Source organism: Plectropomus leopardus, chromosome 7, assembly GCF_008729295.1.
Source record: "Plectropomus leopardus isolate mb chromosome 7, YSFRI_Pleo_2.0, whole genome shotgun sequence".
Classification (NCBI taxonomy): domain Eukaryota; kingdom Metazoa; phylum Chordata; class Actinopteri; order Perciformes; family Serranidae; genus Plectropomus; species Plectropomus leopardus.
This window is the reverse complement of record NC_056469.1, coordinates 23,221,934-23,237,172: the sequence shown is the minus strand read 5'-3', so window position 1 is coordinate 23,237,172 and position 15,239 is coordinate 23,221,934. Positions and strand designations below refer to the sequence as shown.

Genomic DNA, 15,239 nt, shown 5'->3' with positions numbered 1-15,239 from the left:
GTCATTTCTTATTTCAGAAGTCACATATAGTTTCACTTCACAGTTTTTGTTCTTCACATAAATCCTCTGTCATTCATTTTCCCGGAGCAGACCTCCCTTGTCAGTTTAGGCATTTTATCCTTTTGATGTAGTTAAGTGCCACAACACATTTGTGAAGGGTAGTTGGGCAATTCGGGGAACCAAAATAAAGTGCTGGCAGACCCAGCCAACGAGGTGTTTGGGACCATTTTTGGTGGCGTTATTTCGTCAGACTCCTCCAGTGAGCATTCAAAGGAAAGGTGTGGGAAGATAGAAAGCAAAATGCATTTCACCTGCATTTCAAAATCGAGATTAAATGAAGCGTAAGTACACACATCACTGCAGATCCAGACTGAGGGAATTACGTTGCGGTTCATTGACTGGAGGAAACACTTTCTCTTCACCTTCCTTTAATACGTCTTGCTGGGTGCTGCTATAGGCCAACTGCTTTCCGTGCTAACACTAAATACCACCTGATAACCACACGTTCTTCTAGACTTTAACTCTGCGGGAGAGTTGGGTTGCGATAATTAACATTTTAACTCTGCCCACCTCTCTGCACAGCAGCAGCCACACTGTGGAGAAGACCATTCTTAAATGTCAGGGTGGGATAAAGAGTGTTATAGAAAAACTGTGATTCTGTCTGAGGAGCCATTACCTCTCCTCTGACCTATTGAAAGATGTACAGTAATATCTCCCAGAGAAATGCCTGTGCGCTGCGGTTCCACCCCTGCACACTGGTTAGGTCATAATCACACGCTTATGTACCTAAGTGACTTTACTGTCTCCATAAAATGGAAATATGCGTGCTGTTTTTTATGCAGTTGAAGAAAGGTGTTCGTAAATGAAAATAGATGTAGCTATGAAACTCCTGATTATGAATGCTTTTCATTTTTTTGCCCTCTTGTTGCAGCTCATTGCTTTGCCTGTACACATTGGTACCTTTTTTTTTTTCTTTTTTTTTTTACAATGCCAGTATGTGTATCGCTCCACCGGGGGCAATTAAATCAGTGTGCATATATAGCATGAAACAGTATGATACAAGCAAAGTATAAAATATTCAACATGCAAACGTACTCCATAAAATAGACCAATAGTGTTAATGCACTCGCTGAAATACTTATTTGCTATATATGGAACCTGCAACAACAGTAAAAGAGTTGCAGTGAAGTTTAGTAGTACATTATTAATCCCATAATAACCTTTCATTTTCTTTCTCTTTGTTAGATTGGAGTCTGGTACTCCAACAACACCCTGGCAATGAACTCCACCAGTCTGGATATCAATGTCTCAGAGACGCTGGCAAACAAGACGCTCATTGTCACCACCATACTGGTAAGGTCGCTGTTACCTTCTGGACCACCACGCTGGTGAGGTCGGGGTTGTTTTTGTGTTACAGCGCAGGCTGTGCCGCAGCTCGTGCTGCGTGGTGGTCTGTTACTGCTAATTTTGCTGTCACTGTTAGCTGTCACAGAAACTGACAGAGTGCTGAGAGAGATGTGTTTCTAAATTCAAATTGCCAACATCCTGGTTTTGGTCTGATAATGTCAGAACACTACAAGTTGTCTCCGTCTGGTTTCCATATGAGTAATGTTATATCAGAAAATCAATAAATCCCTCACATGATGCCGCTCCATCATCTTCAGGTCAGGCTAGATATGTAAAAACACCAGATACAGTAAATCCCTTGCACCACGTTATGCTGTAATATCACATCTAATAGGCTTTACTGGCATTTTAGTTTTTAATTTTTTATTGGCAACCAGGGGTTTTACAAAAACAGTTACGAATACTTCACTTCACAACTGTTTTGGCAATTATATCACAACAAAATCAAATGCTTAAAGGAAAGATATAACTAAACAAACAAAACCATAAAGATAAAAAAACCCAACCATTAAGATCCAAGTAATCAAAATTTACGCCACTTTTATTTTGCTTTATTAAAGCCACACTTTGACCAATTAGGTCCCAAATAGAGAGAAAATAAATGAATTAATCAATAACAATAAGTAAGAATGGGAAAGTTAAAAATAAGTGATTTTACCTCTAACTTCTTCTGTTGTTTATAAAAGTAGGAAAACACAAAAGTTCCTTCCCCAAGGCCATATTTCACAGGCATTAATTTCTGCTACCAAAAACTCCCCAACTATATACATTACAAAATGAGTGGATGTAATGGCAGTAATCATATTATTCACAAGTGTTTCTCGTAAAGTCTTGTATTTGGGTTCCAATAAAGTCAATCTACCATGACCACATATTGGTGAATTTAACTGGGGGAATATGTCAATTTATCCACTGTACTGTTTATCTTTGATGAACTGTGCCTATCCAATCCTCAATCGAGGGAGCCTGCGGCGAATATTGCATTTTTAAGAAAACAAAATAGAAAACATAAATATTCACAATCCTCTAAAGCATAAAATAGCAACAAAAAAAACCCCAAAAAAACAAAAACTGGTAGAACAAAGAGTGTCTTCTTCTTGGTTATGACAAGCATACATAATTTGCAGCAAGATTTTGCTGTTTTCTCCCAGGCTGTACATAACTTCACTCTTGTTTGTGTGCTGTGGGATCTCTAGCAGTATATGCCAGCTTTATGAAATAATTTCTCCTTTAGGTGAAAATATTAAGTACACTTATTAAGACTCTGTTCTCATAATGAAAATAGAGCTTCTCTTGGTTTGTCTGCATCTACCCATTTCAGGGGCCAGACTGTGGTCACTGACTCTGTCCGCCTTTATGGCTCTCTCACCTACTTCTGCAGCCATTTTATCTATTTTAAAGGAGTTCTCCAGCAACTTAGTATTGGACTTCCACAACGTTTCTCTCTCACAAGAGACAGATTAAAAGAAGAATGGTCTAAATTGATTCTGCAGAAGCAGGGAAGATATCCTGACTTTCAGACCAAAGTGTTGCTCAAGCTCCTAAAAAGCTGAATCCCACTATTCCCATGATGCAGCTGTATATAATCTTTTTTTTTAGACTCACCCAGCCTGGTTAAGTCCCATGTCTTTAAAACTCAGTGCTCCCAGTTTACAGGCTTTCCGGCACAACTGCTCTGACAGACTGAGTATCACTCTTCAATGTGCAAAACTGCTGGAAATCCCAAATACTTCACCACAAAATGACAGTTTGTAAGTCAATTCTTCATCGCCTGTTGCCTTGAACTCACAAAGAAAACTTTGTTTTTCTTGCGTGCATCAACGGAAAACAGGTAACATATTGGTTTATTAACTGGGGAGCATGTTAAACAGCAGCAAAACTGTATCAAAACATCAGTTTAAAAACTCACACATACAAGTGCCATTTATCCAGTCGTTAACTCAGTACTTCTCAAACACATGCATTTCCACGAAACAGAACTGAAAGTGAAACTTATTAATTTGCTCTACAAAGCCAGACTCCATAACTAACATTTTTTGGGAAAAAAATCGATGTAATTGGGAAGAACTGAGCATGTGAGAGTTTGTATATGGATGTTTTGATGTATTTTTGCTGTAGTTAAATGCGGCCCCCCAAACAATCAGTCAATCCATATGTTTGCCATTTCCCATGGAGGCATGCTAGAAAAACAAAGATTCCTTCATGAATTTAAGGTAGCACGACATGACTAATTGATTCACAAATGTTGATGGTGAAGAGTTTCTTTAAAGTACATTTAATACATTTAGTACATTTAGTACATTTAATTTGAGATTAAAGATGCCTCTGCCTTTACAAAATGACCAATGACATGCTAATAGCATCTTCTGCTGGTTTACTAGCTTTCTTAAAGGACTGGTTTAACTTTTTTGGAAATAAGCTCATTCAATTTCTTGCCGAGAGTATGATGAGAATGTGTGTCTGTACTGTAAATATGAAGCTACAACTAGTTAGCTTAGCACAAAGACTTAACTGGATTGATCAAAAAGACAAGTTATAATAATTAAAAGGGCTCTATGGAGAGTTCAGAGCAGATGAGTTATCAGTTTTCAACATGGAGGTGGCCGAACTGACAGCAGATAACAGGGAAAAAGCCAAAATAGGGTTGCAACAGTTTGGGATCTTCATGGTGTGATAACTGTCACAGAAAATATTGCTTTTGTTTTTTTTTACAAGATCAGGGTTTTGCAGAACTATTATTATTATCAGTTATATGGATCCTAAATGAATGAAAAATTGAAGGTTTCTTTTTAGGTTGAACAAATGTTTTAGGACTAACATTTAAACTTGACATCATGTTTTTGTTGTGTGTAAATAGTCTAACCTTTTTAAAATAGCTAAGACAAAGGGGAGATTCTCTGTCCAACTGTGTTTTTAAATGGAGAAGGAATGATAGCCGTTCATTTTCATACCACAGTATACTTTAAAACTCATATACCGCTGCAACCCTGCTCCGAAAACGGTGCTTAAACCACAGCAATACTACTGACAGAGCGAAAGGTTTTAACTAGGGGGGAACCAGAGGGTGGGCGCCATGCTTCTGCAATGCTGATATTGGCAGTGATGAGTTAGCCGGTGGGATACACACATGCACTAACATGCACGCAGGGCTCGATCAGCCTACCACAAAAAAACACAGAGGAACTTAGATTACAACACACAGTGAGATGGCATGACTTCACTATCTGCTCAGGACACCATTGTTCCACTATACATGTTATTTACAAAGTAAATAGTGGTTTGCAGCTTTGTTAATGGACTGAATGAACCTTTAATTAGTGATTAGTGAGATTTAGATGTGGTGTTGGTGAATTTTACGAACACCCGATAGAGCCAGGGTAGCTGCTTTACTCTGTTTCCACTTTGAGTATGAGAGTGGTATTGATCTTCTCATCACTCTCTGCCAGAAAACAAATTTCCCAAAATGTTGGACTATGTATAATTGATTTAACAACTTTTTTTTTTTTTACAATACACATCCCTAATTTTGAAACGTTGAGCCCAATACATTTCATTCAGTAATCCGTCCTCTCAGCTTTGGATTACAAAACTCCTCATGTCCCCCCCATGCTCAGGAGAACCCATATGTGATGCGCAGAGACAACTACCAGGATTTCCAGGGCAACGACCAGTACGAGGGCTTCTGTGTCGACATGCTGAAGGAGCTGGCAGACATCTTGAAATTCTCCTTCAAGATCAAGCTGGTGGATGACGGGTTGTATGGGGCTCCAGAGCCCAACGGCTCTTGGACTGGCATGGTTGGAGAGCTAATCAACAGAGTGAGTATACTCTCCCTTTCCCTCTGTCTCTCTCTCTCACACACACACACACACACACACACACACACACACACACACACACACACACACACACACACACACACACACACACGAAACATGCTCTAATGTTCTAACCAGTGTCTTTCCAAACAGAAACTTACACTGAACACACAGGCAAGCACACACACAACCACACACTCGCTCACGCTGTAGCCCCAAACCACAACTCTGCTGTAACTTCCCATGTCTCAAATTGCCCTCAGAGGGGAGTAAGACTCTTATCTAGGACAAAAGCTGACTTGATAATTCCCCAAAAGAGAGTGGTAGCATTGCCTAAAATTGTCTGCACCATCTTTCCTCGCAGTAACCCTCCTCTATCCAAGCTTGTCTCTCCATGTCCAGGCCTAGCGCGCCTCTGACAGACACTCTGGTTGAAGCAGGCTAATGAGAGCCCCTCTCTGCTTAATTACCATACGGTATACTTCAATTACCAGACTGTGGTCCCTGTGTGGGGCCTGCCACGCTGGTGCTCCCCCAGCTCTCCACGCTTCCTCTCCCTCCATGCCCTCCCCACTGCCTGATCACTCAGCTCTAATTAGCGGCCCATGTTCATCAATTAGCTTTTAATGGAAGAGATGGAAGGGAAGGCAGAGCGACCGGAGACCTGAAAGGTTTTATACAGGTGGAAAGACCAGCCACCGAGTGCTTACTTGCAATTAGCCTCATTTGGACGGTGGATAAAGTGTGAGTGTGCGTGCCAGAGGGTGAGAGACAGAGTGCACGTCTGTATGTTTTTCCAAATGCGCCGTCAAGTGCCGAAGCCAAACTTTTTCATTCAGGAAATCAACATTTCGTACACACAGAGCTCTCATCTACTCAGTGCTGCCTCAAGTGTCTTTCTATTTTTGTGCAGTTACACTTTAAAATCTGATAAGTTTATTAAACCGATTTGGGTGACAAAGGAAAGTTTGTGATGACTTTATACCTAAATGTCATGTTTACTCAAAATGTAGCCGGATTTATTTAATTTTGTCAAGTTGTTGCAACTTAAAAAGGACAGGTGAAATTACCTTGTTCTTTATTAGTGTAAACAACTTTTTTAAACCAGGTTAATCTGACTTAAGTGATTAATGACAAAAAAAAATTTAGCCAATGACGAAGTCAGGAGGGCTGTGATTTCTCTTTTGTTAACATGTTTTAGAAAATACAAATATGACTGACTATTTTGCAACCAGCACAAAACACACACACACACATATATATATATATATATATATATATATATATATAGCATATATATAGCACAGTATATTTGACTTACTGAAATTGCTGAAGAAATATTGATTTCATCATCACTTATTTTATTTAAAGCCCCAGAAAACACTTTGAGGGTGAGCCCTCATTTTTTCAGTAGTGCCGAGGTACATACAACAAACAATTATTAAAGCAGAAAAATACAAGGCTTTTACAATATATAAAATGATAAAAATAAACAAAGAAATCTAAAAACAAGGACAGTCACTATCAATGAGATCACAAATAAAACCTTGGAATTCTCTCAGTGATATCAGTGAGGACAGCTTAAAATTTTGCTGAAGCGTATAAGTATGCAGTTCATAGTAGGAAAGACTCATCATCCTATAGCTCAGTACGCATTTTTGGCACCCGCAGGATGTGCAACGACTGGGAACGAGTACGATGGTTACCAACGCTCCACGATAGCATGGCTGAGAGATAGGAGGGGAGCTTTTAATTGAACACGTTATTTTCAAGATGTAACAACTTAATTAGATATAAAGTAAACATGAAGTAAGGATAATAGTTAGATATGCTTACATTTTCCAAGGCAACTGGTTTATTGTATTTTTTAAAAAAAAGTAAAATCAACTCGTCAGATTTTACAGTGTAGCTGACCGCTTGTCGTTTTTCTCCCTCACTCTCCTGCTCTGCCTTTTCTCTCCCTTACCCCGACTCCTATCTATCCACCTATCTGTCTTTGTCAATCCTACAGAAAGCAGACCTGGCCGTAGCAGGCTTCACCATCACGTCAGAGAGAGAGAAAGTTATCGACTTCTCTAAGCCGTTCATGACCCTGGGGATCAGCATCTTGTACAGAGTTCAACTGGTGAGGGTGTTATCTGGGGCCGCAGGGCGCCCGCTGGGTGATACTCACTACAGATCTTGTATTGGATTTCATTTCTTTTGTTGGCACTGCCTTTAAGCTGACAGGGTCATACAGAAGACGACGGGCTACACTTGTTTGAAGATTCTTAAGGAGTCAGTCTGAATATTACATAAGAGTTGATCTCATCTTTGAAGCCGAGGATTGTGTTTGTGTAGCATTCTGCATGCTGCATTCACAGTGTCTACGGTGAAATGTATAGGTATAATTTAAATAGTCCAATAAGTCAGAGCTCTGTAACTAGGTAACAGTGGCAGCTTTACATTGCTAATGAGGTTTTGGGTCTGAGCCAAGTATGCTTCAGCAGTAGGCATTGTGAAACGGAGCGTTTATGGATTGTAGCATTAGCGTATCAAAGCACTGCAGACTTGCTATCAGCGTGCAGTGAAGGACACTGCCCTCCTGTGGTGCAAAGGGGACACTCCTTGTCTGCTGAGACATGACACCTTGTTTTCTGACACATTGTACCTTCCTGTCCATCTGCCACTCTCTGTCTCTGCTGCTCCATCCGTTTCTTTACTTCTCTTTTTCCTCTTTCTCTCTGCACCAGGGTCGAAAGCCGGGATACTTCTCCTTCCTCGATCCCTTCTCTCCAGCTGTCTGGCTCTTCATGCTGCTCGCCTACCTGGCTGTCAGCTGTGTGCTCTTCTTGGCTGCAAGGTCAATACATTACATCACACACTGTACCCACCGTCTGCAGCTCTATCGCCATTTATCTTGTTGAACACGAGTCGCCTGTCACATATTGTAATTTCTTACCTTATGCAACCTCCCGCAGACAGATTGACAGGGGTTCAAATGACTGATTGGCGGTGGCTTGAATGATATAACGGAGTTGCATTACTGTACTGCAGTTTGACCCCAAGGTCACGCCACTGTGTCTGTGTTTCCTCACCAGGCTGAGCCCCTATGAGTGGTACAACCCTCACCCGTGTCTGCGAGAGCGCAGGGACATGTTGGAGAACCAGTACACACTGGGAAACAGCCTGTGGTTCCCTGTTGGAGGCTTCATGCAGCAGGGATCAGAGATAATGCCCAGAGCCCTGTCCACCAGATGTGTTAGTGGCGTGTGGTAAGTGACAGTTTGTTTGTGTGCCAGCCAGTTTAAAGTCCCCCTACCTGCAAAAATATATTTTGGGTATCGTTGCCTCACTTGTATTTTGATCTTTACTGGTGTGTGTGCAAACTTTGACACAAGAAAGCTGTTTTCACATGCATCTGCTGAAGGGGGGGTGTCTTCATGTTAAATCTGAGTTTAAGGTGTGTACTTAAGAGCATAATTATGTTACATCACAGTTAGTTTGGAGGCTGATCGTGGTCCAGTGTAACTTAAACAAGCATGTTGTGGTTTTATTTCAAAACTGGAGGGGCCACGTACTAAACAGGAGGTTCTGGGGTCCCTCGCCTGAAAATTTTGAGCATCAAACACTTTTCCTGCATTCTTGTGAATGTTTATGCACCAATTTTTGCCTTTTCTGTGTCAATTTATGATGTAAATGCCTTTAATTTTGTCTGAACAAAAGTCCTCTGCTACTTTCATGTTTTTATTTTTTGGGGGGGGGGGCAAATGAACATGTTCTGAATATCGCCTGCATCCCATCCCCGAAATCTACACCTATGGTAGGAGACATCATGCATTCAGCAGTAATAAAATAAGAAATCAAAAATATATGTATATTTGCAGATTCTGGATTTTTACATTTTAATTATTGTTGTGTTAAATGTGTTTACTGTTGCTATATTATGTTATTAAATACATACCAGCACATTCATAACATCAAATGTATTTGTAAGGCACAAAATCAGGTTTAAGTACTGAACAAAAAGAAACAAAGGAATGCTGAATGGTAGAAATTGTTAAGATCAAACATTAATACAGTAGTAATAAAACTGTAATAAAATACAATAAAAGCACATTAAAATGATAAAAGCGCTAGAAGACAGATTATATGATAAAACCATTAAACAGGAGGAGGCATTAAATACAGATCACGGCAAAAGGGTCCGAGCTATGCAAATTAGTTTAGAAAATCAACATACTGTATATTAACAGTATAAGCCATTTTGACAATATATGGATAATTTTCCAAATTTTAAATGCCATATTTGCAAAACCTCATGAGTCCCTTTATACATGTGTTAAACTCATTTTCCTCATCAAGTACTTACATTTTTCCTGTGAGGTTGCTTTTTTTTGTAAGCACATATGATGTGTGAGATATTGGCATTTACATTTTAAAGCACATAGCTGACAGTCGCTGAGCACCAAGCAAAAAAATCCAAAAATGCTAAGTTCACAGAAATACTGTAGAAGCCTGATGATATTTCTGTGGCAACAGAGTGAGTGTGAAAAAGACTCACGCACAGTAAAGAAATAATAAGCGCTAAGAGCTAAGGAGATAAAGGGTAAGAGGAAGACAGGAAGAGCAAATTACACTGAGGTGAGCAAGATATGGAATAGGGGGATATTATTAAGTAAAGTGAGTACACGATGTTCTCCTTGATGAAAGTTTTTAAACATGCAAGAAAGGTCATAACAAAGTCTTTTTTTGAGGTTGTGGGTGTTGGATATTATCTGAAACCTGAGCGCCTTTTCTTACTAAACCCATAGGGCTTGATGTGATAATGATAAATACCTGTAACAATATATATTTGGGAATGTTTTCTGTACTGTTTATCTCTCCCTTTAACATCCTTCTGTACAACAGACTCTTGTGGGCTGTGTTGCAAATCAGTGAGGAGGACTGATTCATAGTAAAATTGGAGTTATATGTGATTTTTAGTGTTATAAATTATCTTGATTACTGCTATATCATGATATAATGATGCATGCAGTACAGCATATGGTTGGCAATATTTTAATCAGTCACCTAATGGATGCAGATGATTTGGTAATGTTTGGTCCATAATGTGCACAATATTACATTGATTTTGATATGAAATATGATGCTAATAGTGCCTCATTTTACAACATTGAAGTGAGAGTTGAGCCCCACATTTAATCAGTGGCAGAGGGAGCTTAGAAATGTGATTCATAAGGAAAACTTAAACAACAAGGAAAATATCTTCTTGGAGATCTGGAAACTGTTTCTTGACAAATGCCCTTTTTTCTTTCCTCTCTGAATACTAATAATTACTACTGTTGTTTTAAAATGTGTAAAACTTTCTCATTATTTCTTGCGAATTTTTGTATAGTTTCTTACTTTTTTCTTCTTTGTGTTGACACTACTTAATTGTGTGTCTATGTCGGATACACAGTACTGTCATTGCAATGTGCGCATTACCTATCCGTAAGAAAAAAACAGAAAAAAAAGTCTTTAAAACAATGATGCTAATAAGAGCTATATTATGATTAGTAGAGGTGAAGAAAGACAGAAAATTAATATTTCCATAGTTATTCTTATCTGGTAGTACCCTAAAAATGTGCAATGAGATTAAAAATATCAGCCATCATATTGTCAATGTTTAACAATGATTAAGATATCTAGAGACTGGTGTCGCAAGCTGTATGCACAAGCTAATATGCACAAGCTAATATGCACAAGCTAATATGCTTGCTTATAAAATCAGCGTGTACTCAGCTTATGTTAAGACAGCTTGAGTTTTGCACCATGTAACATGCTGTCAGCTTGTGGTGTTCTTATAGAAAAAGCAACATGCAGAGACTTAACATGGCCTTTAATAATGGCATTTGACTGCTTCTGAAACCTCTACGATGGTGTAGTGCCAACCAAATGCTCATAAATGGTGTTGTGTCTTTCTGATCGGCCTTAATACAAAATCTGTATACTGATACCTGTTGACTATTCTGGCTTTGGTCAACCCGGAGTTGAGCTTGGTCAGTGGTCATCTGAACTAGATCTGGTGCTCCAGTTTTTATGCGGGTGCTGATTTTGCTGATTTATGTCTTTTTGATGTAAATTTGCATTTGTATTTCCTAGGGGTGTAAATTACAAGCTTCATCACAATACTATGTTACATTGATTCTTTGGATTACAATATGATATTTGCTAATATCACAAAGTTGGTCAAGATATGATTTAGATGGATATTGTGACACAGACGTGCTATGGTAATTTAAAAATGATGATGTTTTTATGTGTGTGTATAATACATACATACATACATATATATATATATATATATATATATATATATATATATATATGTGAAATGGCAGCTTTTCATCATTGTTTCTAATCAGTCACACACAAGTCACAGCTCATTCTCACAATAAGGCGGCCCTTTTAAATATGACTTCCTACTCACTGATCCCTGTCACACCAGTGCTACCACGCTCACTGCTGCTTCTGCTGCTGCTGGCAAAGCTTTGCCTCCAGCACCCCAGCCTGCGCCTTTCTATTTCAGAGTCCTGATGTGGCTCAAAGGTCAAAATGGCATTAAATGATAAGCATTAAATGTCTTGCTTTGGCTTAGCATGATGCTTGTTCAATCCTGAGAGCATCTAAAGAGCAGAGCCATCAGTGCCGACCATAACTGTATTTCCATTTCATGCAATAAATAGTTAAAATCTGTGATGAGAGTGTTCCTGGCTGAATTGTCTGTCTTTATCTAGTGTGCTGTGGACATTTTTGTGGTTTTGATAAAGTCATTATTATTAATATTATGTGATCAATTTTGTGTTACAGAAATAACATATCCTGTGATGAAAGGCTGTATCCATATCCTTTCTCACCTTTTCCAAATGTTTTTTCCTCTTTTTCTTACAGGTGGGCGTTCACCCTGATCATCATCTCCTCCTACACGGCCAACCTGGCAGCCTTCCTGACCGTCCAGAGGATGGAGGTTCCCATCGAGTCTCCAGACGACTTGGCCGATCAGACCAACATCGAGTATGGCACCATCCACGGAGGGAGCACCATGACCTTCTTCATGGTATGACCCACCGCAGCAGCCAGAGCTGCTGTTGGCTGTATGTTTGAATGGGCACATGTGTGTGTTTGTGTGTTCATGTTAAATTGTTTTGATTTTGTCGGCAGTCAGATTTACTCTAGAAATGCCTGAATTGCCTTAATGGCGTCAATTTTTCTGAAAGTTTTTGCGTGCGTGAGTGATTTAGTGCGCTGTTTTTGTCTTTATTGCCGCGCCTAGAGTGAGTTGTTGTCCTCATATTTGATACTATATCTCTGAGTTGCTCTGTTGTTTTCTTTATGGCTGTTTGTGTTAAGTGGCTGACTGCCTGCGTTTGCTTATGAGAGCGCTCGCAGCATCTGTGTCGACATCTGTGTTTGTCATCCAACGTTGTGTGTGTGTGTGTGTGTGTGTGTGTGTGTGTGTGTGTTTTGTCTACGTGTGTAGGTGTGTTTGCATGGGGGAGTGTGTGTAGGTGAGAGTATAAAAATATGTATTTGTTTATTTGTGTGCATGCATGGGAAATGGCTGCATGCCAAATTGTGAGTGTGTTTTGCATCCTTGTGGTGTTTGTCCATATTGAGGATATAAGAAAGAGTGCTCTATGTTTGCCTACATAAGCCAGTTTCAGTGCTACAGTACATTACCCCACTCAATGCCTAATCCAAACAAACACACTCACACACACACACACACACACACACACATATATACAAAACACACTGGCATTATTACACACAGATGCCGCCCTCTCTACTCTTTTCCTTTCTCTTCACACACAGAGATGCAACATGTAATTGTACACTTTAAACACTTAATCCTGTTTTAGAGCTTTCCATATTTTGCTAAGTGCTGAACCACCTCCTGTGTGCTGATGCACCTCCATCTGTATGAAAGATGATGCATCAGCTACGCCACAAGCAAATAATCTGTTGCCTTGATTCACGTTGCTTTATTCCCCTCTACTCGCCTCTTCCTTTTCACGTCTATTTGCCATTGATGTTTTACTCTGCTTGTCATTATTCACACTCTGTGCTACGTATCCTTCCCTCCCCTGTTTATCGAGGATGCATCTCTTTTTTCTTTTTACCGTCTTCCCTCTTTCAATTTTATCGACCTCCATTTCATTTCTGCTTCAAAGACAGATGATAGGACATGTTAGAAGTATACAAACACACATCTGTAATCAGTGTTTAAAGGAATACTTCATGACCCAAATTATAATTTAGATATCAATTACTCACGCCTGTCACCTTCAATTTGTGAAGAAAACTTTCTGTCATATGGTAATGGTAGTTTATTTTGGTCGTTGTTAACAATTTTCTAAGAAGGATGTACATAACATGAAGGCATTAAGTCAAAAGGAATAACAAAACAAAAAACAAAAATTATTATATTTTTTTATCACCATATTTTTGTCTTTCTTTCTTTTTTTTTTTCCTTTGCAGAGGGAACTAAACTTTTGTTTTTGGGTTTTTTTTTTTTAAAGATGTTTTTTTGGCTTTTGTTTGAGACAGGACAGATATAAAGGGAGAGGGTGGGGATGACATGCAGCAAAGGCCCAAAGCTGGAATCGAACCCACAACAAATCACAACATTTAGAAGTATAAACATTAATAAATAGAGCGTTGGTTGGTTCATAATAACTTGATCAATTTACAATTAATTTACTAATATTAACAATAACTAGATTTTTTCACCATCGAATAGCTCTTCTTTGCCTAAAGAAAAGGAACTTGTTTTTAAATGTAACCATTTAAATAGTTACAAAATAACAAAAAAGAGATTTAGTGTCTCCTGCAGAATTGTATTACTTTGTATTTATACAGTATGTCTAGAGACAATATTTAGATCATGAGACACTTTCACTCTCTATCCAACTCTATTAGGAATGATTGAAATCATACACTCCCTTACCTTATCAGCTGTTGGCAGCACTAGATTGCTAATCGTGATTGCCATTAGTGTTTGTTCTTGTATTTGTTTTTTTTTTAATAAATTAAAACGAGCAGGTCATAATGCATAGTGCCAATCTTTAGTATTTGTATCTGATTCAAAGGTGTTATTTCTAACAGCAGATTTTTTAAAGCAAATCCAGTATAGATAGTACAAAAGATTAAATTAAAATCCTGCAAAACAGGCTGGCAGTTTTGTTTTTTTAATGCTGTATTGACTTTTTAATGCTGTTTGAATGCATATATGTCTTGAAGAGTCTCCAGGTGGATTATGACTCTTCCTCCTGCTTCTCCTTTCTCTTCCTCCTCAAACCAATGCGGTGCCTAAACTTTTTCCAGGCTGTGGGTTTCTTTTTCTCCTTCTCACGCTTTTCCTCAGAGGTACCAGGGATCTCAACCTCTGATAGTTCATAGAGGGAGCCCATCTTCTCCTCCTGCTCCCTGGTCTCATCCCTCTGCTCTTCTTTCAGCCTGGCGAGTTCAGCTCGGAGGCTCTTGAGAGACCTCCTCCTCAGTCTGGAGCTTAGTGACGAGCTCCTGATTGGTGGAGGCCTGTTGTTCCTTCAAATCCTTTAACTCGCTGACAAACTGCTCTTTCTCAGAGAGGTTTCTCTTGAGCGTCAGGATCTCGTGCTCCATCTGTTGGACCTGAGTCTGTTGGACCTGAGTGTCCCTCACAGACATCAGGTCAGGTCCTCCTGCTCTTTGAAAGATGCCTCTTTTTCAGAGACATCTCTTTGCAGGGTCTGTGTCTGCTGCTCCAGCTTTTGGACCAGAATGTCCTTCACAGATATCAGGTCCTCCTGGTCTTTGGAAAACTTCTCTTTCTCAGAAACGTTTTTCAGCAGGGTCTGGATTGTCTGCTCCAACTGTTGGACCAGAGTGTCCGTCACAGACATTTGGTCCTTCTGTTCTTTGACAAATGTCTCTTTCTCAGAGACATCTCTCTGCAGACTCTGGATCTTCTGCTCCATCTGTTGGACTAACATGTCCCTCTCAGCCAGC

At 39.4% G+C, this 15,239-nt stretch overlaps 1 protein-coding gene across 1 annotated transcript in view; it reads left to right on the top strand.

Annotated features, from left to right (window-relative positions):
• Nucleotides 1-15,239, top strand: part of grik5 (glutamate receptor, ionotropic, kainate 5) — a 54,715-nt gene that overhangs the window by 21,136 nt on the left and 18,340 nt on the right. Inside the window, exons 10-15 of the mRNA XM_042489506.1 lie at nucleotides 1,246-1,353; nucleotides 5,022-5,225; nucleotides 7,237-7,350; nucleotides 7,958-8,067; nucleotides 8,306-8,479; nucleotides 12,138-12,303. Coding sequence (XP_042345440.1) covers nucleotides 1,246-1,353; nucleotides 5,022-5,225; nucleotides 7,237-7,350; nucleotides 7,958-8,067; nucleotides 8,306-8,479; nucleotides 12,138-12,303 — 876 coding nt within the window. The remainder of the gene's footprint in view (nucleotides 1-1,245; nucleotides 1,354-5,021; nucleotides 5,226-7,236; nucleotides 7,351-7,957; nucleotides 8,068-8,305; nucleotides 8,480-12,137; nucleotides 12,304-15,239) is intronic.